Source organism: Merops nubicus, unplaced genomic scaffold, assembly GCF_000691845.1.
Source record: "Merops nubicus isolate BGI_N331 unplaced genomic scaffold, ASM69184v1 scaffold37935, whole genome shotgun sequence".
Taxonomy (NCBI): domain Eukaryota; kingdom Metazoa; phylum Chordata; class Aves; order Coraciiformes; family Meropidae; genus Merops; species Merops nubicus.
Window position 1 is genome coordinate 1 of NW_008609664.1, and position 25,970 is coordinate 25,970.

A 25,970-nucleotide genomic window follows, 5' to 3' on the forward strand; every position below is an offset into this window, starting at 1 on the left:
CGCTCTTCGAGACCAACATGGAGATCGGGGAGTATTTCAACGCCTTCCCCGCCGAGGTCCTCACGGTTTTCGACAGTGCGCTGTGCCGAGCCGCCCTGGCGGTGCTGCAGGCCGCTGAGGCCCCTCAGAGGCTCAGCTTGAAGCAGAACCTCCACGCAAGGGTCTCAGGTGAGTGCCCCGGGGGCCCCCGGAGGTGGCTCCCATCCGGTGCCACCACACCACCTTCCTCTGTAACCAGCTGTTGGAGCCTCGCGGGAAGGAGCAAGGTTAATTTAACTGGGACCCTCCCTGCAGTGCTGTGTCCCGCTCTGGAGGCCTCGGCACAGGAATGGCATGAACTTGTTGGAACAAAAATGATCAGATGGCTGGAACACCTCTGCTATGAAGAAAGGCAGAGAGAGCTGGGGTTGTTCAGCCTGGAGAAGAGGAGGCTCTGGGGAGACCTTGTGGCAGCCTTCCAGTGACGGAAGGGCCTGTAAGAAAGAATGGGACAAACCTTTCTGCAGGGCCTGTTGTGACAGGACAAGGGGTAGTGGTTTTAAACTAAAAGAGGGAGGCTTAGACTAGATACGAGGACGAATAGGATTTTTTTGCTGAGGGTGGTGAAACACTTGCCCAGAGAGGTGGTGGAAGCACTGTCCCTGGAAACCTTCCGGATCAGGTTGGACAAGGCTCTGAGCAACCTGATCTAGTTGAAGTTGTCCCCGCTCACTGCAGGGGACCTGGACTAGATGATCTTTAAAGATCCTTTCCAACCCAACCATTCTCTGATGGTTATGCAGTTTCTGAGTTTGAAGCGGTAGGCAATGGCTGGTGTTTATTAAACAGCAAAGAACACATGGAGTTGTCTAGATGAAAAGTTATGAAAAAAGTTATGGCCATCCTTGATGGTGTTTGTGCAGTTGGTGGCGTTTGTTGCTGGGTCAGGGCTAGCACCAAAGCCTTTTCACGGAAAAAAGTCTCCTGAAATCAATAGCTGGTCTTGCATTTCTTGCTAGCCAGAAGGTCTGAAGAAAACGAAAACAAGTTTTAAGGGAAGGTCTGTAGTTCATAGGTTTTCTTGCAGGTTGATTTCCCTACCATGTCAGTTGTCTCGTGGTCTTCATTGGCTCCAGCCATCTCTCAGAAGAGGCCAAGTCTAGATTTTGAGTTGTCTTGTAACAATTTAATCTGAAATTGTCAAACTTTATGCTTAACTATTTGTTATAAAATTGCTTGTTATAAAATTGGAATGAACTGTTGGAAGGCACAATAATTAATAGAGGATTTTGTCCTTTTTTTTCACGACAAGTTGACGTGCCATTATTCCTTACTGCTAGGACATTTTCAGTAGCTTTGAGGTGTGGTGGAGTGTGGAGTGGAGAGAGTCTGGGGTAAAAATGCCTATTTTGCTGTTGAAAGGACCTGAGGTCACAGTCACTTCTGTCATTTCCGATTGTCACTATTTGTATCTGTCCAGTCTGCAAAGCCAAAAGCTGGTGACCTGTATTTCCCCTCCCCTGCCCCATGTTGGAGTGGTTTACGATCCTCCAGTCTTTTGACAGCTTGAACTTGAATGAATCACATTTTTTTTTCTAGTCTCTCTGTTTAACTGCATTGTAAAGTCATGGTTTATATGCTTAGCCTCAAGCTGCACCTGTTTTTGTTTAACAGGTTTGCCTGTTTGCCCAGAGCTGACTCGAGAGCACATTCCTAAAACGAGGGATGTGGGCCACTTTTTGTCTGTCACTGGGACCGTCGTACGCACCAGCCTGGTGAAGGTTTTGGAGTTTGGACGGAGCTACATCTGCAGTAAGTGCAAGCACGTGTTTGCTGTCCCCGCTGACTTCGAGCAGTACTACGCGTTCTGCCGGCCCTCAGCCTGCCCCAGTGCAGAAGGCTGCAACTCCACCAAGTTCACCTGTCTCTCCGGAACAGCCTCCTCTCCTACCTGTTGCAGAGACTATCAAGAAATCAAAATTCAGGAACAGGTAAAAAAAAAAAAAAAATTAAAAAAAAAAAAAATAAAAAGGGGAAGGTATTAACGTATAGGTGTCTCAAATGCAAAAGTTAAGAATTTTTTAATACTTTGTAAATTAAAGAATTAATTTACTAAAGAATGCATTTCTGTGCTTAATTTTCTACTGGAATAAGTTAACTGCAAGTTTTCATGAGCCTGTTCGTGGTTACGTAAGAATTGAGTTTATCCCATTTTCATTGATAAGTCTTATGTGCTAAGATAAGGGGAAGTGTTTACAGGTTCTGTTGTTTAAAACAAATGCCTGAGAAGTCTAAAAGAAGCCAGACAGCCTGTTGGACAGAGATTGCCAGTAAAGAGCTAAAAATCTGGGGACATGTTGACTAGAGTTCCATTATTAGGTAACTCCATTCAGTATTTTACAGAACACCTGGGGTCGCTGCACAGATGCAGATTCCCTGTTGAATCCTTCCAACGCCAAGTGTGTGTTGTTCCTCTGAGTGGTGACTGTACGTGACACTGATGTTCAACACTGCTTCTGAGGACTAAAGCTAGCCCAGTGGTAGTAAAGGCCACTTGCAGCAGTGCAGTGTGATCAATACATGATGTCTGCGACTGTCTCTTCCCTTCAGCCAACACTGAATTTAACAGTTATGGCATATGCAATCGTTACAGAATTTGCATTGTTTTTCTGAAGGTAGCCCTGGGTGGAAGTACAGCTGAGCTGGAGGAGTAGGAAACCACTGGGCCTCTCGTAGGAGCAGCACATAACTGAGAGGAAATTGGCACAGGAAAATCTGCACTGTATGAAAACTGAGAAGAAGTAGGGTATATTGCAGGGCAATATCTCTGTGTTTATTTACATGCTCAGTGTCTTTAGTATAGGTCTCTTCCAAGATATCTTCAGTTGTTTCAGGGGTTTGATTTTATAAATTAGGAGGATAGTGGTGCCACTTTACGTGCAAGATGTATGAAAACAGAAATGTATGAAATTAGAAACGAACCTTTTAAAAGTTCAGATTAGGAAAAAAGGGAATAAAAGTATTTCTAGGAAATAAGCCCTATGTTGCATGTTCATATAATGATTGTTTTTGACACAGTTTCTATGACTTTGTTTGTTTTACAGTGGGGGACACAGATCCCTCTGATGGGCGGGATTTGTAGCAGCATAAGCTTATGAAACACACTCACATTAAACCAGGAGTGAATTTCACTCCTGTTGCCTACTGAGCTCTACAAGTAACTGTGTATTTGGCACCAGTACTGGTGGTGATGTGAGCTGCCTATGGCCATTTAGATAATGCACAAGGGTGAATTAACCTTCCTAGGCTCTAGACAGTGAATAAGTCTCAAATTCTATCATGTGTGACCTGCGCTGCAGAATGAAAACCTACTTCTGATTGTAGTTCTTGTGAAGTGGATATTCTAAAAACTATTGCAAGGTTTAACTAGAAATGGAAAGATTGCTGGTTGGAAATAGACTTTGACAAGATTGCATAGACTTTGCCATGGAGAAAAGAAAAAGGATTACAGGAGTTACTGGTGCATTTGTCAATATACATCTGTCTGGTTGTGTCTGATATGTTTTTTCCTGTTGTTGATTTAATCCTTGACACTTGGGTGTAAGCTTATACCTCAACCTGTCAAAATATGGTTTAATACCAGAAAAATATAAAGAATAATCTTTCAGTATATACTTCAGTGAAGGGTTTTCTAGCCCTTGGACATGCTTCAGGATCCAAAGTAGACTATCACAAATTAAAAAAAAAAAAACAAAACAAAAACCTCTTTCAGATGACCTCTTTTAGTGAACTTTCTTCAACAAGATACTGAAATCGCACAGCACTTCCAGCTAATTTAATACCCAGTCCCATTTCCTTTCATATCAGCATTAAATGTCCATTATTAAGTTCATGGCAGCAGTGGCATGTTTGCTGTGTAAGTTTTGTGAGAAAAAGCAAGGATGGACCTCAGTTCCAGGAGAGGAATGTAGTCCCTTAAGCCAGAGCAGCTATAAATGGCTTTTGAAAAGTGCTATTCTCAAGAGCTGCTTTTACTTCCTGTCTCCTAGGTTCAAAGACTGTCTGTTGGAAGTATCCCTCGTTGCATGGTGGTTGTTCTGGAAGATGACTTAGTGGACAGTTGCAAGTCCGGTGAGGATACAGCATATATCACACATGTTTATACCACTGTCATTTTCATTTTTCCATTTGAGATGAATCGTTGCCAAGGAGGCTGCCAGTGCTGAGGGCTTGTTGAAGGAGATGTTCATCTGTCACGTTGCAGTTTCAGCTTGGACGTTAGCATGGCAGTTGAAGACTATTCTAGAAAATGCCATACATTCCCATGTTACATCCTGACTGACAGAAGTTTGGTGTTCCCACGCTAGCCAGATTTAATATATTTCCTGTACATCACATCACCTCTTGAGGAGATTGGTCCATGCCATCACACAACGTGTGGTGCTTCTCTGTAGGTTTTGAGAGCTAGGTAACCTAACCTCCTATTTAAGGAGTGCTGCAGGTGGAAAAAGCTCCTTGGCATTCAAAAAGGTAGCTAATTGGCAGGAGGATGTATGAAGAATGGACTAAAAATTCTCAGATATGCACATCCCCACAAGAAGTTAATTTCTGGTTGTACTTTCTCAGAAAAACTCTGTGGCCAGAATGTTAATGAGTGATTCTGGAATTCATTATCACAAAAATTACCAGAAGTGAAATAAGTTTTGACTAATTTTTTTGTATAGTATGTCTCTTTGAAAGAAGAGCTTCTGCAGTTTACCATGCATTCCTCTTTTCTAAAAGAGGAAACAAGCAGAGCTATACACCTTTGAGTTCACCTACCTTGAACAGCAGTAGAAAGACATAGCAACTTCCTACCACAGACATAAGCAATCTATCTAACGTTTCTTTGAGACTTACAGTAACTGCAGAGGTCTGCTTTTTGTTGTTCTGGTATTTTTAGCCTTATTAAATGTAACCCAGGATCTCAATTGCATTATTATGCATTACAACTGACACATCTGCATATCTCAAGTCAGATGTTATTTTACTGTTTGGTTGGGTTTTTTTGTTACCTCCAGGAGATGACATCACAGTGTATGGAGTGGTAATGCAGAGGTGGAAACCTTTCCGTGAGGACACGCGCTGTGACTTGGAGCTTGTTTTAAAAGCCAACTATGTTAAAGTAAACAATGAGCAGCTAGCAGGGGTTGTAACTGATGAAGAAGTCCGCAAGGAATTTGAAGATTTCTGGGAAAAGCATAGGAATGATCCCTTAGCAGGTTAGTAGTTGAAAACTTTTAAGTAGGAAATGTGTTTGGATATAAATGAAATCAGGAGAAAAAACACAGTGGCTGAACACATTTTTTTCCTCTGTTGTCCTATCCCACTACCCATTCCTCCAAAAATATATTTTTTTCAGTTCAGTAATATGAAATTGTTACTTTAATACTACTGAGAAAAATAAGAACCAAACATGCTGCATTGTTCTTCCTTCTTTTGAGCTTTCTAATCTTGTGTTTTGCAGAACATTTCTCAAATACAAATGAGAAATAATGTAAATATCAGGGGGAAAAATAGAAGTGTTTTATAATCAAAAAAGAAAATGCAAACCTCTTAGATGAAACAGTGCAAACCAGATCTGCTTTTCGTCAGCAGAGCTGTTGACTCTGGGGTGAGAGATCCAACTCCTGTCTCTGCATCCCAAATGAAGCTATGACTCTGCCACAGATCTTGGCACATCTCATCTTTAAGCTAACTCTTGGATGCCTAGACCTCTGGTTTAGGTGCTGTGGCGTCTCCTATCAAATATGGAAAGGGTCTCCCAATTCACAATGGCTTCTGGAACAGACAGAGTGTTCAGTACGCTGGCTCCTCAACTTACCATGGTCTGCAGTCAGCCACCTAGCCATTACCTTGAGTTGTGTCTGCAGCTCTGTCCCTCTCCATAGTATGAGTGCCTCCTCCTGAACCATGAGAAAGCTCAATGGTCTCTTTAGGATCACTGTCACTCAACTGTCTCAAGCTAACACTGTCTTTTAAAACTCTGAAAAGATCTTAGTCTTTCTTCTTAAAAGACAAACAGGAGGAAAAGCAGTTGGGAATGTTGCCCTTGTCAACTTAAAAATTAGTGTGCTCACATAAGAAATTGGAGATCTTGTCACTGGCAAAGATTCTTTGCCACAGTTCCTGGAAAGCAATTTAATGGCTAGCCACCTGCTATTTGGAATGGAACAAGAGCAATTCTTATCACCCTGGTTAGAACTGTTCAGAAAGTAATTCAGGATCCTTTTTGAAGGTCTCATTTAATTTTTAACTCTCAGGACAATTTTTGGAAGCCTGTAGGGAGCATTGTGGTTTTCTGCATTATTACCCATTCAGAATAAAGAAATTAATATGAAGTGGCTACAAGAAAATTGATGTGAAAATTAGACAGACCCTGGCTGCCCAAGATGTCTGTCTCAGGCTGCGTGCATCTGTATTTGAGTTGAAATTGAGGGCAGAGAACAAATTTAACTAAGGAGTCTAAGGCATAGGCCATTTCACAACAGGATGTATGTACATTTACTGGTTTTTAAGAGATAATGGTAGCTGCTATTGCATTTTATGTCAGGCAATTTCTGATATTTGGTATCCTGATAAAATCTACCTGGGCAAGCCTCTAAGAGAATTTATGCAGGTGGCTTTTTTCCTGGATACACTCTAGGAAGAAGCAGAACTGAGCTTCTCAGCAAATGAATCTGAACTCAAGTAGAGGTAACTGCAGGGCTAAATCTTGAGTTGTGCTATGACTGACCAAAGGTTTTAAAATTTCTTTTTTGGATAAAGAGGTGTTAATTCCTTCAGAAGGCCTCCACAAGAAACACATACACCTCAAGTCATCTATTAGGTGCCTACATGTTTTGCCAGTACTATATACATGTAACTAAATTTAAAACGTGAAGTTAACAACTCAAAATTGGTCACTCTGTTTTATTCCCTAGCAAAGTGAATAATGTATCTTATTAAACCTGTGATCCCTTATGTACTGTTAGTGTCAAAATCTCAAAGGACAGAATTAATTTTGTTACACACCTTCCAAGACAACAACGTTACCATAGCAGATTGAAATACTCTGTTGCTGGAAAGAGGCTATGGTAGGGTGGAGGAGAGAGACCTTTGACACTTCTGTGTGAGAAGGAGGTTAAAGACAACAATGAGAAAATGAGCCATGTTATGGGTGCACAGGTTTAGGGCAAAATACTTCAAAACTTAGATGTTTTGTTAGTTTTCTTAAATGTACAACACACCGATTTTCAAGGGGATATTTTCAAGTCTGGAAACTCTGACACACAAGAATTTGTGTGATGGCATTTTGTTAGTGGCTTTTCTCACAAAATCCAAACCATACATTCCTTAAATTGCAGTAAGATTTGCTTTGCTACTTGTGACTGTGGAAGACTTAACTTCTTTATCATGAAGGAAGTTTGAATCAAACAGCTGCTTTGGGAAGGTGTTAAAAAAATAAAATAATTTTTAAAAAATCTACTCCCTACCCTGTTCCTCTTGTTCAGGAAGCAGGCCCAAATTATTTGTGGATGTACACAGGGCGGTGGACAAAGGACAATTCTTTGTCAGTGTACACAGAACTCCATGGGAAACCAGGATTTACATCGGTGCTGAGTGCCATCTTTTGCTGCTGTTCTAGGGCGGAATGAAATTTTGGCTAGCTTGTGTCCTCAAGTGTTTGGTTTGTACCTGGTGAAGCTGGCTGTAGCCATGGTGCTGGCGGGTGGTGTCCAGAGGACTGATGCTACTGGAATGCGAACCAGAGGTTAGTGTTGTTTCTAACAGGACCACATCCTTTCTAACAGTCCTTCCCAACCCTGTCTTCACCCACGTCCCTCCCCCCTGCAACATCACACCAGTAAGGGTTCAGAAGCCTAATCATCCCATTTTCCTGAGTGAGAGCAATTTCTGATTAATGCCAAGTATCCTTCCAGAATCCTAGACAAAGTGAGTGTCCAGACTTCCTCTTTTTATTTTAATTTTTCCCAAATAAAAGCCAGTAAAAGCAGGTGTTCAGGATCCCATTAGGTAGAATATTAAAGGCGGTTGGTTTAGATAAAACGTAAACTCATTTTTTATTGTAAAAGTGACATTTTGAAATTATTTCTAGTAGAGTATTCCCAGCAGTATTTGGCGTCAAAGGATGGAATATTAATGTTTCCTTAATGTAGATCACTATAGTATGTTGAAAAATTAAAGGATTCATTTTACTTCCAATTGCCAAGCTTCTCCATCTGTGATCATCATCACATCTCACTTAGTTCTGTTACTGTAAGTTACCTGCCTGCTGATTCTCCTTCTGTTATTAGATGGCAAATATGCCATGTGCCAAGCAGTACGCAGGTCATCCTCTATGTAGGTCATAATAATTCTAAAATAGGATGCCTGTATATGCAGATACAGGATTTTCTTAATGATCCAGCAGCTAAAGTTATAGACTTTATACTTGAATCATTGTTATATTAATAACACATTCTGTAGAAGACAACGAAATAATTTTAGAGCACTTCAGTAACATTGCAGTAGCCAATTTCTGTTTTGAAATTACTAAGTTGTGATAACTGTTGGCAATATAACAATTTATTAAGTATAATAATTAATTATTATATAATTAAGTAACTGAATAGTGGAATGATAACTAAAACATGGTATCTCTTTGTTTCATGTTCAAAAGTAAGCTGAGTCTGAGAAATGAGTATTCTAAAATACTAAAACTCAAACTGGACAAGTATGTCCAATATCTGCTAATACTTTAAAAATATTTAAGTATTTGGTCCGAGTGCAGCAATATCACTAGATGCTTTTATTAAAGAATGCATTTATCACACCCAGTAAACACTGCAGTTTTAAACAGAATTACTTGTTGTGATGAAGTGCTAAACTTTAGGTGAATAACGAGAAGTATTATTTAATTCAGAGCATTTTGTGTATGTCTTTCTCTGTATATGAGCCACCTACTCCTACATTAACATTCCCCTCAAGGTGAATCCCATCTTCTGTTGGTCGGAGACCCAGGAACAGGGAAATCTCAGTTTCTGAAGTATGCAGTGAAGATTATACCACGCTCTGTGCTTACTGCAGGAATTGGCTCTACAAGTGCAGGTATGTGCTTCTTCAGCTACAAGAAGTTACTTCTTACACTCACGTATGTTTATGTAGAGGCCTTCTACCTATGTGAACATTTGAGCACAGCAGAAGCAAGGCGCTGCTGTGGAGGCCTATGAGGCTTGACAGGACTCTGCAGAAGGGCAGTCCTGCCCCTTCTTCTCCGTCAGTGAAGAGCACTGTGATGAGCTGCTAACGGAACCTTACAAGCCTCCTCCAGAGGTACCTCTCAGTGCTTTGCTGTATTTTTAGTGTTCTTCCCAGCTGTGACAAATATGACATCTATCCAAAGCTCACATTGTGGTGAGCTAGCATCGTTTGGTTTCTCCTGAACAGATGCTCTCCTCTTTCTGTTCTTGTATATGTTTTGGCTGGGTGCCAGCTGTGATTTCTGCTTACTTTCTGGAAATTCACCCCTGTGCTGAGGAATTATTTCTGACTCATAAAGGTGGTTTCTGAGAGCAAGATTTTTTTTTGTTGTTGTGAAATTTAGGTATGTCTTGGCTGGCTCTGAATGCTAGTTATCCTTAAAAACTTTTCTGGGGACAATGTGCAGGGTCTCTGCACGTTAATGTAGCTGGACAAATTACTATACTACTAGTACATCCAAAATCACAAAATAATCAGCGACCAACACCAGGGTCTGAGCTAGCACACGTAACTTGAAGGTTTCTCAGTTAGTGCTGCTTTTTGTTTCATGTCTGGCAAACAGCATTATTTTACATGGGAAAAAGAGAGAATAAATCTTCTCCAGTTCCGTATCTGTATGTACTTGGATCCCCCATAGCTGTGAGAGTGGAACATGATGTTGAACATAAACACACTTGTGTGCAAGAAACTTATGAAACACGTATGTCTCTGGTTTTCGATTCAAACTGTTGACAAATAGGTCTGGAGAGTAGCCAGAGAGATTATTTTGGCTTGGCGTAACTTTCTTTCCATCTTTTGTTCTGTTAAGAATTGAGAACAGGCTGAATAAGTTTTGCTAGGGCACTGGCAGTGACCTGGAGGGAAGTTTTGCCAGCGTTTCAATGTGACTTTGCCCACTTTTGTCAGCAGTAATCTCCCTGTGTCAGCTGCTCTTGGCCTCTGATGCAGTGAAGAAGGCAACAGCAATATCTCCCCATTGTGCTTCATTTCCCATGTGGTCTGGTTGCCAGATCAGCCGTGATAGCTGGGTTTGGAGACATTTCCCTGGAAACCAGTGTTGCCACTTACAAGCTGGCTGTGGTGTGTGTGCCACAGAATCAGCTGTAATGGTGTGTGGAGATCAAGTTTCATCTTGTGAAAGGATCGTCTTGAGTCTTTAGATCATCTACATTGCACTTAAATATTCTTCATCTTTTAAAAAGCCTCTGGTTCTCCCACCTCCCCCCCAAAATCTGACAGCAGGAGCACCAAATTTCCACCTTTAAGTTCTTCAGGACCCTTATCACAAGCGAAACTTGAGTCCCTAGCAAGAAGTCTATTAACCCTAGCTGAATTTCAGGCAACCTTTCCATAGCTAGAACTGCTGGACTAAAGCATTCATTTCTAGCCCAGGAGTTTGGATGTAGTTTGAATTATTTTTCTGCCTTCCCTGTGCAAGGAGTCTCTTACTTATGAATATGTTTGTAACTGTAACTAACATTTTGTCAACTTGCTCTTTATGCAGAAGCCCCAAATGATGAGTTTAGAGAACTATTAAATTGCTTTACTTTCCTTGTCATAACTACACACTTCAAATTACCAGTTTCTGCTTTCTCATGAGAGGAGAGTTCTAATGCGCGTTTTTCCCTCCAGCATACAAAAACTCAATTCCTGAGTTGCACTTTCAGCTAGTTCCTTACCTTATATGAAAATCAGTCTGGACTGCAGTGTAATTGCTGGCTCTGGGATTACAGTTCATGTAGGCCAAAAGACATGCCTGAGATTTGGTAAACCTTGGAGAAATGCTGTAAGCTTACATTTGGATTCCATTTTTAGAGAAAACTGCGAGTATCTAACCAACCCTGGGTAAGAGCATTAACACATCTTGTACCCTTTAGCTATCCAGTGCAGTTTTAGGGTATGAGCTATTTAGCAATCATAGAATTAGAATTCTGTTCCCCAAACTGTCTATCATCAGTTTTCCTTGGTTTTCTGGACAAGCATTTACTTGTACCAGGACAGCATATTCACTGTCATCCTTGTGCCAAAATTCCCATTCTGTCCAGGTCTACCTTAGGTATCATATGCTTTGAAATCTACTGTAACCCTCTGGGGCCCTGTGGGGTCATGTGCCCACTGCAGCCCATTACCCAGTCCCATGTGGACCTAACTGGAATTGCCTAACACAATTCCAGAAAATGGCAGCCTGGCTCCACAGCTTGGTTTGCTGTTGGGCCTCTGCTCCTTCTGTCAGGTTCCTGCCTCCCCCAGTGCTTTTTTAACAAATTCTGTGCTTCATCAGGTACGACAAAGCTAACGGGCTGCCTTCTTGTTCTCGTGAGTCAGCGTGGAAGACCTTCATCTTTCTTATCTCACCAACAGGCTGAAGTTGCCTGCTAGCAGCAAACAGTCCTTACAAATGACCAATAATCTATTCTTTGTTTTGGAAAAGGAAGAAATTTGTCTTCACTCTCTGGATAGGGTTTCTGTGATTACTTTTTTTATTAGGTTGCCTTTCTTGTGAGCACTTAGTAGAAATTTTCTCTTGAGAGTTCTCTGCGAGTGTAGGACTTCTGTGAGGAACCAGGGTTTGTTTCTCCCACATCTCTTTAGTGCAAGTTGGGAGCCAGAAGACCTGCCAACTTTCAACAACTCAATGGCAAACATTTATTTGACTGCGATAGGACTTCCTGACTGGTAAATAAAAGATGGGGGGTGCTGTCTGTCCCACTAGCTGGTTCTGTCTACACAGCATTCAGTTTTTTTAAAGGCCTGGTTCATTCTTCCCAACTAGCCTCCTGTCTGAGACTCACAGGGAGTCATTCAGGTACCTTTAATTTTTAGAAACTGATACAGAATTTTTTAAGAACAAGATGTGGGAGGTTTAACAGAAATTGGATTCCCACCTTACGACAGAGTTTAACCAGCTGTTTTGCAGTACCTAGAGCCACAGTACTGCTTGTACATATGTGGATGAGATAATCACTAGAAGAAAGTAAAATATTTTGTTTATCCATGGATCCTGAGATCTGCAGTGATCGACTGAGTGCTGCGTCCAGCTCCACAGGGACAGGAACCAACATGTACCTGCTGCTGGTGGGCCTGGAGCTCGTGGATATCCAGGCCAGTTATGCTGCTGCTTCGTGGTGCATATTTAGCTGTTCACATATCTGCAAAGTTTTGTTTGATGCTGTTTAAGATGGACTGCTTAAAGAATTTTGTGAACTGCATTTAGAACAGCTTGTCTAAAGATCTGGGAGTATATCAGCTGTTTCCCCAGCTCTCCAGTTCTGTGCAATATGCCTTCCTGAGCTGTATGAAGCGGAGCCTTCTGGCCTCTCCTTTTACAGCCCCAACAGGCATGCCAACAACAATTTTCTACTATGTTTTTTCTTTTCATTGAAGGCAACTAACTCAAGGGGAAAACACCATTTTTCTTTTTCATAGTAAACCTGTCCCTGCTAGGCAGGCTTCAGGTGCTAACGGTTGTTTCTCTTCTGAGCCATTAGAAACCAATTAGAAGTGGCTGATGTTAGCCACCCAGCTACAGCTGTGAACAGTGTGGTGTCAGTATCCTGAGGTACTCAAGGCACTGAAACTGGAGATGTTCTTCCCTATTTGTAGATCCCCAAACTGTCCCTGGGCATTCCCTAGTTGACACAGGCCAAGGCAGTGCCAGGGAGCAGCTTTCCACTGTGGATCTATACCCAGGGCCTGATAAGGTTGTTAATAGAGATGCAGCCTTTAGGCCACTCTTCTTGGATTTAACTTCTATGACAGGATTCTTCACTGTTTTCCTGAATAGTCATAATTGTACAAGAACTTGAAGTATTTTCTACCAGCATGTAACTTGAAAGTATTTTCCTGGGAACATGACTTCACTGGCTGTTCCTTAAATAGTTGGGCCTCAAGCTGAAGAGGCCTTAACTCTGCAGGAAGTCTGCTAGACTTCTTGAAGGAATCAATTTTGAAGTTGTGATCAACCCCCATCAGATGTTTGCCACCTCTGTAACAATGTCTCATCTCTTGCAGATCCTTAAATTCCCTTAATTTCCTCTCAGTAATGCTGTTCAGAATGGCTTTGTCCTGAGACAGAGCTTACCTTGACTACCTGCATGTGAAAGGTTATTTAGCAGAGTAGATATGTTTTCAGAAATTTTGGTCAGGACAGGAAATACTGCAGGAGCAACATCTTTGTCCTGTTGACTGGAGGCTGCAGTCTTGTGCATTTCTGGCATAACAGATCCCAGTGGGCTTTCATCAGAGCTTTCATCATGCTGTTGAAATGGCAGGCATTTCAAGCTGTTTATTTTTGGATGGGTATCATGTATCTTCAGGATTCCCTTTAGTATACCATAAAGCCCACGCTTGTTCCTGGTTTGTACAGCGTAGGTCTGCCACATCATTCTAGTGAGATAGGACTAACTGGAACACCTCCTTATGCTGAAAGGTAGGCCTCCTTATCTCATGGTCCAGGGGTGTTTTGGGGAGATGCCCAAGAAGTCCTTAAAAGTTCCTGACATTTGAACCAGTTCTGAACTGCTGTTGACAGAGCTGTTGTCTCTCACAACTGGTGTAGCCCTGCTGCAGCACACACAACTCCTTCCTCCGAGTTCCTTCTCAGGGCAGGAAGCCCAGCCAGGACTCCAAACCAGCCTTACTGAGAACTGGAAATGCTGGAGTGCCCCCTGCCTCCATCCCCTCCTGAGAGGGCACTGCTTTTGAAGCTCCAGACAGAAACCTGGGGTTTACCTTTAACAAAACCCTCCTAGTGACTCCAGCTGGATCTTCTTCCTTAGACATTCTTTGCCTCAAATAAAAATCAATCATATCATAAACCTGTCTGCTAGAGCCCAGCTCTCGTGTCACACGTGACAAGACCAGGTCTTAAGAAGCAGAACCAGATCTTAAGAAGCAGAACCAGAAATATACATACAGATGGAAAGGCCAGGCATGAATAGTCCCATGCACACTGCTAGCCCTTCAGGTACTTCTGAGTTTTGTGCATTGTTGCCACTGGCACTGAGCAGAACCCTCCAGCTCTAGCCACAACGGCAACAATTAACCCATCATCTCCAGGCCAAACTTCTGTGGCTCTCATAAAACATGAGAGAATCTGCAAGCTTGCAGACCACTGTGCCATGAATCATGGGTAAGGAAGTTAAGTATCTGAAGGATCTCCTGCAGCTGCCCAGAGAGAAGCCAAAGGATCTAGTTAACTTTGCTCTTTTTTCTGTCTTTGGTAAATGAGGATTTGCCAGCAGTGTACATGCATAAGGTGTTTTGGTTTTTTTCCTTTTTCTTCCCTACCACCATTTTCAGATGACAGTGGACAGTCTCTGTCTAGCTGCAAGTGGCTAGGCTTCCCAGAAAAACATTGGTTAAGGCCCTACAAAGAAAGGAATGGACCGGCACGTCATCAGATTTGTCTTTGAGGCTTTGTCACTCACATCTGAAGAATACAGATTGTGGGTCAAGATATAAACTAAGTTACTGTGGTTACTGCAGCAGAGTTCTGAGTTGCTGAAGTTTTGGAAGTCTGGTAGTAAGGGCTGCCTTTTTCAGTGGAACTTTATAGAACTACTAGAGAGGTTAAATTTCACCAACCTCCATGATGGAACTGGAGCCTTTTTTGCTCCTTTCAAATCCAGTGTCATAGTAATTCCTAATGCAGGTGATAAATGAATAAATCACAATTACTGTAAGGTGAAGGGAAAAGTTTTTTCAAGCTAGACATAAAACGGCACCCGTTTTTAATCCACAATGCTGCCATGTTGGATCCATTTACTTCTTTGCACACAAGTAACCTCTGGTAAGCAATGGAATTGAATCTATCTGAGGTAAAAATACAGTCCCGTCAATAGAATCTGTAGCATTCCCTTGCATCTTGGTGGTCTCTGCAAGTAGAGGTTCATGGGAAGGTGAACTCATCTTCAGCCTTGACATTACAATGCTGTGCTATCTGCACCAGCTGTCTGCACGTCACGTGTGAGCCCTGCTGTTGCCAGACATTCAGGGATCTGGGACAAGGCTTTACAGAGATGCCTTACATGCCCTGGAGCTTTTTAATACCACTTTAATACTACTTTGTGCTGTGACATCACACGATGATCAGACCTGAAGCACCTAGAGTCCTGACCTTTGGTTTCTCAAATTCCACGTCTCTGGAAAGCAGTTTTGCCACGATATGTGATATTCAGAAGAGGATGTGTATGGACTGCTAAGGTCTGTACAAAGTTGTAGAAGACCCGAGAAGCATCCAGTCTCTCACAAAGCATAGAAAGATGGTTTCTCTCCTAAAGACCACACAGCGCTGTCCTGGTTGTTCTCATGTTTTGGTGCTTGTCTTCCAGTTTTTATCAAGCAGAGTAGTGTTATTCTTTTCCCCGTAATTGGTGGGAGAGCTGTACCTAGGATATGATAGTGTACCAGTAAGGCTGGGAGAAATTTTACAGCAGCGTGCCATGTAGGCTAGTCTGAAGATTATTACACCCATGTTCCTCTGTGCTGTTGGCTTTTTTTCCTCCTGAACAGAACAATAGATCTTTACTTTCCGCTTTCTCTAATTTAATTGATTTGCTGAGTGACACAGTTCAGCTGACTGTATTTTGTTGTTCATTCTGCAATAGTACTAATACAGATTGCTTCCATCACTTTCTGGAGAGTGTTCTTAAGAAGCCTTCATGCTACTTATAGTTCTCATTCTTATTCTGGTTATACTTGTACTTGATCTTGTTTCCATATGAATCTTCAGTAGGTGCAAGGGTTTGAAATACTGCTGCAGTAGCCTTAGCTCAAGACAGACTTCATTAGCCTGCCAATATCTCATCAGACCAAGTCACTTACATACTTACATTTAAGAGCTGTCTTAGATTTATAAATAGAACAATAATGTGCACAAAAAATCTCAAAATGTCACTGCAGACCTTGTAGTTGCAATATAATTGAAAATCCAGAGATCTTTCTTAAATGCTTATGTAATTTCAGCCCTCAAATGAAGCAACTGCCGCTCTGCGGGACCAGTTCTTTGCGTTAAGTCATACCTATATTAGAGTGTTAATATTTTTAAATTGCTAATCATTATTTTAAACAATTACAGAGAGATTTTTAAAGGCATACATTAGAATTAGGGTTCCAAATATTGGTGGATTTCATTACTTCATTCAGGCACTGTATGTGCTGCTCAGTTTCCATACAGGAAAGAAACACGTGTGTGTACATTCAGATCATGTCACTCCTTTCCAGCATAAAAAAAATACAGGTTACAAATGAAGACAATTTCACTAACAACATGGAAAAGCAGCAGCACTAACTGCCTGGGACATCTTCCTCCCTGTTAGGGAATGCAGAAAGAGAAGAGAAAGCATTCTATTTTTATTTCAAGCTGTACTGTCAGTCATCATGAAATCTGCCTTTTTTTAAGGGCCTGCAACTGAAAGCAGTTCACAGCTTGGGCAGTTACTAGTAATGGCAGAACTGTATGCCTGTAGTCTGACACGACAGATTACAGCTTTAAATGCACATAGTCACAGTAAACGTATAAAGCTAATGAGGACTGGAAGGAAGAACTAAATTGTTAGTGTCATAGTAACATCCTAAGTCTTTACAATTTACTGCTTAGTCTTTTTATCTTCAAGGATGCCTCAGGTAATAAGGATGTCTCAGTGCAAAAGCTTCAGGGCAGGCTATGTCTTCGTGAGTGTGTCATGCCTGCCACAGCAGGGTTTGAATCTTGATTTATACCAGTGCATAGGATTGCCTTAAAAGGTAGAAAGAAAACAGCAAAGTTTTCTATTCCAGATGCTTCAAAAAAATAAAGCAAAATCCTTAGTACTACTTAAAAACCCCACAATAATAAAGCATACCTGAAAACAAACATTCAGCCAGCAGTTATACAAAACAGTCTTGCAGAAGAGCATTTCTTGGATATTCATGCTATTCATTTTGATGCTTAAGTTTCCTAATAATCACTTGAATCCTTCCAATCAGTTGCTATTAAGGTGGCTGAAAAAGGGTTCTTCCCTGAGATGCCCACCCAAATGCACATGAAACTGTCCTGAAACTACAGTTTGACTACACAGCAGCAGCCAGAGATAAAAAAAAAAAAGTCCTAAAATCCAAGATAGCAGATGGTAGATCTCAAATTGCATGCTTTAAGTAATAAGTATGTGTCTTGAAAGGAAAAGAAGCTTGCACCTAAAATTATACTGTGCTGTCTGCTTTCACACCAAGAGGACATTTTTGGACTTCTTTGTTTTAAAGAGATATTTTTCTTTGCACTTCATCTAATGACAGTTTTGTTCTTAGGCTGCTATTAAAGGCCACTTTATATTTGGCAATCTGGGTATCAGAGATGAGGACATGGCATTATTCCTTCATTTTGCCTGAGTATTTTAACTTGCAGTTCTTTAGCTTTTAATAGTTCTTACAAAGTAAAGGGGGAGGGGGCAGAATATGCATACTTTAATCACATTTGGTTTAGACCACATAGAATAACACATTAGAGAAAAAAGGCAATTACTTAAAAATAGTTGTATTTATATTCCACAATTTGCTCAAATACTGTTTGTTTGGGGTGTGTGTTTTTTTTTTTTGGTTTTTTTTTTTTTTTTTTTTTTTTTTGTTTTTTTTTATAAACTTTCTACAGGATGCTTTAAAACAAGTTCTTCACATTGCTTTGTCAACTATGTACTTATGGAATTTGAGGGAAATAGTTCTGGTTGTTTTTACAGTTTAACACATGTACAGTACCAAAATGATGGTGGTTAGTCACATGCAGTCCATATGAGATTCTAACATAACATTTAATGAGTTTTCTGATGTTGACCAGCCCTTTGATGCTGAAGGTAATGCATCTGATGAAAGCAGTGACTGTAGATTTGGGTTACTGCTCTCTGCATCTTCCAGTTTTTCAGTGTTGTCCTCCCAATTAATATGGAATCTCGTGACTCTGGGATTAGATGCCAAAATATTCCTTTGAAGCTGGGAGAGAAGAAAATATATGAATTATAAAATGCGTACATAGATCTCAATCTGGAGTTAACATGCATATAGGTCTTTTCCTTTTACTCCCCATAGCCTTGTATGTGTAAAACAATGTTAAAAAAGGTAATTCATATAAATGTGTATCTATAGCTACTACATGCAGCACATCAGAAACATGCTCACAGAAACACACCACTTGTTCATTTACACAACAAAAGAACTGCTTTCCTGAGATGATATTTTTAACTCTTATGTGAGTTCAAGGCTGTGCAACAACTCTGAAAAGTGCAAGTGTTTATTATTTTAGCCAGCTTTTAGTAAAGCAAACGATTAACCCCGCAGAGATTTTGCAAACACAAACCACAGTACTTGATAAAATTTTGCATCAGCTTTATGGTGTTGGCAATAATTGTATAAATTCCAAACTGTCTTCATTTAAAAGTACAATGGAGCCTTAAGTTAAATTACCATACTTTAGATTTATTTCACTAACAATTTTGTCTACTGAAGTTTTAAAGTGAAAACATTACTTAGATTTGGAAGATGCTAATTTTGTGGCAGTGGAAATCCTTAGACATTAAGTTATTAATTTTATTCTTATGGCTGGCTTTTGTTTTCCTTTGAAAACATCCTGCATTTGTTTAGGTATGCAACAAAAAAGAAATGCTCCCTGTCTCTTAAATCTTTCACCATTTTCAAGGTAGTGTATAGTTAACGGGAGGACGGCAACATTGCTATTGGCCACTCATTGTAAATAAGCGAAGACTGAGCACAAGTTTGCATTAATTACATAACTGAGTATATAAAGAAATGAATGGGATAATACACGGACTCTAACGGCTGGTATAGAGATTTGCAAACTTATGAAGTAACAGTTTTCACCATCACCCAACTTTGAAACATAAGTGTGTAGACATGTACATCAGCTTTCACAAAGAGAAAACCCAAGTCTACAAAACCTTCCCTGAAAACAAACCCAGATGCTCTGGAGAACCTTGTTGGTTTGTACAGAGTCTGCCTGGATAGAGTATTTCACAGGATCCCTCTCTTCAAGGTATTAGGCTCCAAATAATTCTGTTTCACATTGTCTTTTAATTCTAGTCCTGGATTAATTTTTACCACGAAGGATATGTATTTTTAAACTTCATCCGTATACTTCCTTAGTCAAGTTGTCCATCAATCAGATAATCATCCAACCTGCTCTTACCAGGTTACTGATCTATTGTTTTAACTGTAACTTGTTCTTCACTTTGTTACAGTTTTGCAGAAACTGCAGCTCTGACACTAGAGCAGCTGGACAACAACTGTCTTAAGTTAATAGCTAAAACTTCCTTAGTTCCAGGCTGACTGTCCTACACAAAAGCAGCATTAATCATTTTTCTGAAGAACAGGGCCACTTAGTCAACAGTGGTGCAGGTAGAGGGAACCCAATGGTTTATTTCACACAAAGTCCAGCCAAGGCTTCAAGCTGGTGGAAACTGTTGCTGGTTTTTCAACTGTTCTCCAAAATTATGGCAACTACATTTCACTTGCACTTTGCTCCTCTGAGTCTTTTCAATTATTTGATGCCTTGTTCCATGCACTTTATGGAATCACTTGGGGTTTGGTTTTGTTTCTTAAAAACCTCCTTCTGTAAGCATACCTTTGATACATAACCAGAACAAAATGTGCCTTACCTTAGAAAAATCTGGCTTTACTGGTGGATTCTCTCTCAGTTCTGTTTCAGTATATTCGTTGTTTACATAGTAGCCAACTCTAATAAATTCTTGACCTCGATAGGTGCAGGTAATTAGCACAACTGTTACACCTACTGCATCTGCATCTGGAATAAGCCCTGGGTTAGGTGCATCAGCCTAGATGTGAAAGGGAAAGATGGATTAAAATAAAATAGGTAACACATGCCTATCTAGCAGGGGGACCTTAAGCAGTATGTCTTGGCAGCTGAGTAGTGACTATTTAAAATTGTTCTCCAAGTTAACCAGAAAATATACCCGTTTTCACAACAACATCTAGCCTGAATTTAGGACACTATCCCTCTAGAGCATTAATCAGAATGCTCTAGAGAATTAATTAGAAAAATCAGTAATTTTTTTTGTACCTCTGAGGTTTAATTGGTCTGTATGTGTTTTCTTAATAAGACTAAGCCCTTAAAAATACAGTCTGCAATTTATATTTCATCAAGAACAGCAGAGACAGACTATAGTGAGGTTTGAGCTGTCCCACAGATTTCTAGGAAAGGAATAAACCACTCTCTCTCTCTCACCTCCTTCCACATGCTTATGTTTGTTATCGCTGCCCTAAGACATCCGACATTTTCAGCCAGGGTGCAATCCTAATTAACAGACAATTCCTATAATCATCTTCAACATCCTTAGTGTGGCTCTGCAGTTAATAATCAATAAAATACCAGGCCCTTACAATTCTTCTTAACACATTTTTGAATAAAAAGTGGTGCTTCATTCTGCTGTAGGATTTAAAGTAACAGCAATCTAAGCATAAATGAAACAGCTTCATTTTTACAATTTACACAAATATCTGAAGCCAACAGTGAACACCTGTGTTGAGAGTACAATTGGTATTAAAAACTGATATTGGAATGGTTAGACTGAATCTTCTTGCCTAAACACAAATGGGATTAATTCCTGCTGGCCTTCTCATCCCAGCTTTTCTCTAATACTTATATGCTCCAGCACTGTGGAATTCAGGACCCAGTGGTCATGCAGCACTGGCTTCTGCTCTGTGCTATTTCAGTTCTAAGCCTTCAAACCAGCCTTGCTTTTTACAAGCTGTAAGCTCTTTGCAGAAAAATCAGATTAAAACAACAAAAAAACACACCACCCAAACACAACCAAAAGCCAACAGACCTCTCAGGTACAAACACACCAGTGGGATGAGGAGAAGCAACCAGGGAATCAGGTAGAATACAACCTCCTCCAGCCATGAAGGGAACAGAAAATGACCAAGTAGCTTTACAACTCACATAGGGGAATGGAAAAGCTGACCAAGGAATAGGACAAACGTAGAGTCTTGAAGAAACCACAATAACTGCCAATACAAATTAAATCACTACTTTAATTTGTAGTTTGCAGCTCATAGTGCATAGAACCATCTGATGACTTTAACCCAGTAAACTAGAACAGTAGCAGCTAGAGAACAACATCTTGCAAAAGGACTCTGTTCCATTTAATCCCCCTATGAAACTCAACTCACACCCTCAAATGGGATTTTAGCTCTTCCAGGCTCCTAACGTCATTTTGTGTCGTGACACAGATATGAACCCAAGGAAATACACAGTGGAGAAGACATTGAACACTGTTTAAAACAGTCTTATTATCTCAAATTTTGAAATTCCTGCCTTGGATGTCAAACCTCTTAATTACCTGGGAAACAGATGATCATACCCAAGTGGATTTAAAAAGAAAAGCTTGGTATGAGCATCTGATAAGCAATTACTGCAAACACAGGCAACATATTAATTTATACATAAAAGTCATTGGTTTAATATGCCATTCCTATGCTAGAGATTACTTAGGAATCTTATGAAATCACTCAATGTATACATTGTCTTCAGTTCTCTCCCTTTTCCACATGATACATTTATTCATGTAGCCATTACTGCAGAGTAGGTAGCTAAGGTCATATCCCCACTTAAAAGATGGTAAATTATTATGTGCTTATATTCTCAAAAAGTTTTTGTGAATTTATTACAAATGGCCAAGTGCATAGAGAAGGAATCAGGTTTCACTACTTCTGTCTTTGTATTTAGAACCAAACAGGCCAAGCTGTGGGCCTTTAAAATTGAAACCTTTTAAAATGTTAAAAAAAACATGTGAAAAAAGGCTTATTCTGTAGGTCTGAGAAGCACAATAGCTCCATCTTCCTTTATGTAAGGCTGACTTCCCAACCTCATACTCAGCTTCTTTTCAGCAAAGGTAGTTCGATCATCCTCAGTATTTTACCTGTGTGGTACTCCATTTTACTTGCTGTTTCAGCCATTTTCCTATTTAGAAAAACCTACAGCATATTATTAGCTGAAAATTTTGTACCACCTCCACAAAGGTCCTTTCCTTGTGCTGTCCCTAGTGAATACAATCTCTTTTCTTTATATTATATACCTCCTGCAGTTTTGTGCTCTGCCCCATTCAGGGCTTCCCTTGCTGGTTCTCTCTGTCTCCCAGGCTGCTTCAGTTTCATGAATAAAACAGCTTCAGTCATCAACAAAGGCTCACTGCAGCACATTGGATTTTGGTGGTCTCCTGGGTACACATTAGCCCAGTCCTACCCTCACCTGAAATCCAGTGCTTTTGAAGTCTAATAGACTTAGCCCAACAGTACTTACATAACAAATAAAAGGCATACTTTATTATAACAAATACAGACATACTGGCTCTTACGGGGCCTACTGCAACCTAAGCAAAATGTCTACCTATCTACTAATTTAGCTGTAGTGTCAGTTATAACTAGGATACAATCGATGAATCCCATCCTAGAGAACTGCAAGACCAGTAAATTTAACTTTCAGGGCCCTGCTAGTCATACAGCTGAAAACATGCCTTTTTAGGCACCTGCCTCCTGTTCCTTCCCATCACTGTCAACAATAAATCTCCATAACTTAATTCAGAACAGTGCATCTTTTAAATTAGAAATGTGAATGCCAGCTGATTTCTCTGGATAGAATGCTACAAGGTAACCCCTTTAAGGGCCATAGAGAATCACCTACTTCTGACCAATTAATGCCATAAGCTTTAATAGCTTGATAATGGAAAAATTGTTAATAAATGATGCATTTGCTACACATCTGCTTTACTTCTAGTGTGGAAAAATTAGACCTAGCTCCAAAACCAAACAGAAATGTTTCAAGACTGATTTGCATCTCCCTGTTTGATAAACGTAACCTCCAGCCTCATCCTACTCCTTTAGCCTGGCCTGTAAGAAAGAAAAGTTTACTGGAACTTAGACTATTAGTCAAGATGCCTCACATTCTTTTAAAGCAGTTACAGGAATAATAACTGAAGTGAATTTGAAGTATTTGGGAAAGTAGTATGGATCTTACACAGTAAGCCATGCTCAGCTTCAACTGGTTTTTCTCCTTACAGATTTTGTTCTCTGTTTACAAGAGAAATACAAGTATTTCATAAATAGAGTAAAAAAGTGAGCTAAATCAGTTTTGATTAAAAAACCCTGGCCAAAAAAAAACCCTCTAAACTTCCATAGGAATTTAAGCAAGTCTGCTTTAGTTTTTTTTCCCCCCCCTCCTCTGACTGACTTAACATGGAAACCAGAGTAGGCTAATAAGCCATCTTAGTGCTGCTCTTTCCCCAATTCCCCTCCCTTCATTATGCCTTCTTAGTAACTTGGTTTTAACAGCAGCATTTCATAGGACTGTCACTTTCTGCACAGTTTGTTGGACAGTCTTAATCTACACATTTGTGCCCCAAATGTCCACTATCTACCACTGGAATTCTCTTATTTTACAAATGGATGAATTTTTTTGTGATTTAGCATGCTTAGCCAAACATCATGGTTGAACATTTATCCTGCCAAACAAAAATGAACTCTTGACTGTTCTGGCAGAGTTTTACAATTAATTTGTTGGCCTGATCTTCTGAAGATGTTGCCTGCATTAACCTGGCGCTCCTGACTGTCTGGAACTGCTGCCAACTGCAGTGAGTTAAGCCGGATGGTGCTAGTGTGAAGCAGGTAACTGGCACTAGATTACTGAATGATCTAGAATATATTTATAAACATGACTGATCAAAATTATCAGTAGCTACAGGAAGATGGCTTCTATCACTATCTCTAATTACTGATACCACAAGTAAAAATACTACCAGAGAAATATCCAGGGCAAGAAATACCAGCTCATAGGCAGACTTTAAAGGAAGGTGTATCGTACCTACAGAGCTGACTGAAGTATTTTTCTACCTTACCATTATTTTTCAAGCGCCTCTAGTTTTGATACAGTTATTTGTATCAAATTAACGCAACCCTTTTTCTAAAAGTCAAATCAAACTTACCTGAAATACAAACATGTGTCTGCCTGCAGGAACAGGTCCTACTAAAACAGAGTCTAGCACCTGGTCATACTCTTCACTTTCAGCTGAACCCACATAGATTATTTTCCATTCCAAATCTACAGCAAAACAAAATAAATATTTATTATTTTTAATATATTATATTATATTCTTATATTAAGACAGATAAGGGTCTTCCAAGTCTTGCCTATCTACAGTTTTGCATAGCCTAAAATAGCTTCTTTGGCAACAGGCCTAAAATAACAAGGACCTGTCTTCACAGTAGAAAATTTATTGATGCCTGCCGCTATCTTCATGAACAAGACCATCCCATCATCTCTAGCCATCTGGTAGCACAGGAATCCCTCCATTTTCATAGTCAGATTAATTTTCAAGTTTTATACATTGGACAGGCACCATTTATTTTGGGGGAAGATATGTTCAGCATTTTCTTAAAGTCTGCTGGAACTTTTCACCTCCTAGAGAGAAACTCCCACCTTCCACACACACGCCTCACAGCTTAAATGACGTAGATCATAGGAGGTAGTTAACTGAGTAAGGAAACCCCTCGTGTAAGCACCAGGCACACCAACTGTATGCCCCCATTCCTTCACATGTAATTTGTGTAACCTGAGATATAAAATTGTGATAGCACGATTAGATCATATTCTCAAAGATACTGGTGCTTGCATTTCACCCACATCCATGGAATTATGGAAAAAAAAAAAAGTTTCTTAAAATAATGCAGCAAAATCAAACACTTCTTCAGTTTAGCTTTTTTTCCCCTAACTCAACCTCTCCACCACAGGTGTTTGAAACTTAAAAACTGCAAATTAGGACACATTAACTCTTCCTGGGCCTGCTTTACACTTTCACTTTTAGAATCAAAACTACATGCATAAATACACATATGGAACCAATCTTAAAAGGCAGGGGTTTAGGTTTTTAAACGGGGGGGGGGGGGGGGAAATCACTATTCTAGAAAACTACGAATAATGCTTTTTTTAAAATGAAGCTCCTGCTTCAAAACTGTATTTTAAAAACTTACATTGGTGGGTTTTTTTTCCCCCCTTACAAACAGTGCCCTGATTGTCCATGCAAAAACACAATATGGTTAGAGGCTTGTGTTTACTTTATTACTACACTCTGCAAAATCCAAAGGTCTGCAGTAGGGCTTCTTGATGAAGGAATGCAAAATAAGTACAGTAAAAAAACTTAGCACTTAAATAGAACTTGGCTGCTTTAGGACTGCAGCTCTCTTTCCTCATTCATGAATCCTTCTTGCTTATCGTATTTAAACACCAATGCAGGTTTGGGAGGTTTAAGTAACATATTTAACAGGGCTTGGGAAGGGATTTTACTCCTCTGTACAGCATACCGCTATCGGCCAGGTACTGTATCAGAGGTTTTGTTTACCTTTTAAGCATGTAGTACTAGCTACTGCCAGTACTGCAGGCTACTCATCCAAGACAATTAAGGACCATTTTTGTCAGCATCTGAGTCTAAGTTACTATTTAGACAAAGTCAGGATTCTTACGCCAATTTATCACACCATCCTGTCCCATTATGCTAGGAGAACACCATATAGTGTTTATTGAAAACCAGGAATATTTAGTAATAACAAAGGACTTTTAAGGGTTTTTATAAGTTTTAAAGAATATATTTAATAGTTCAATCCAAATGGTGTTTAAGTATCTTAATAAAGAACAACAACTTTAGAAAAAAGTAGGG

The 25,970-nt window shown here is 40.1% G+C and overlaps 2 protein-coding genes across 2 annotated transcripts; one reads left to right on the plus strand and one right to left on the minus strand.

Annotated features, from left to right (window-relative positions):
- Positions 1–3: 3 nt before the first annotated feature.
- Positions 4–12,653, plus strand: MCM9 (minichromosome maintenance complex component 9; the record flags this gene model as incomplete). The annotated part of the gene is made up of 7 exons (XM_008940651.1): positions 4–168; positions 1,654–1,970; positions 4,029–4,110; positions 5,040–5,240; positions 7,646–7,771; positions 8,989–9,108; positions 12,646–12,653. Coding segments are annotated over 7 exons (1,019 nt in total), but the record flags the coding sequence as incomplete, so codon positions are not given.
- A 5,104-nt stretch (positions 12,654–17,757) lies between these two features.
- Positions 17,758–24,358, minus strand: ASF1A (anti-silencing function 1A histone chaperone; the record flags this gene model as incomplete). Its single annotated transcript, XM_008940652.1, has 3 exons — positions 17,758–18,222; positions 19,902–20,078; positions 24,243–24,358. Coding segments are annotated over 3 exons (506 nt in total), but the record flags the coding sequence as incomplete, so codon positions are not given.
- Positions 24,359–25,970: the final 1,612 nt, after the last annotated feature.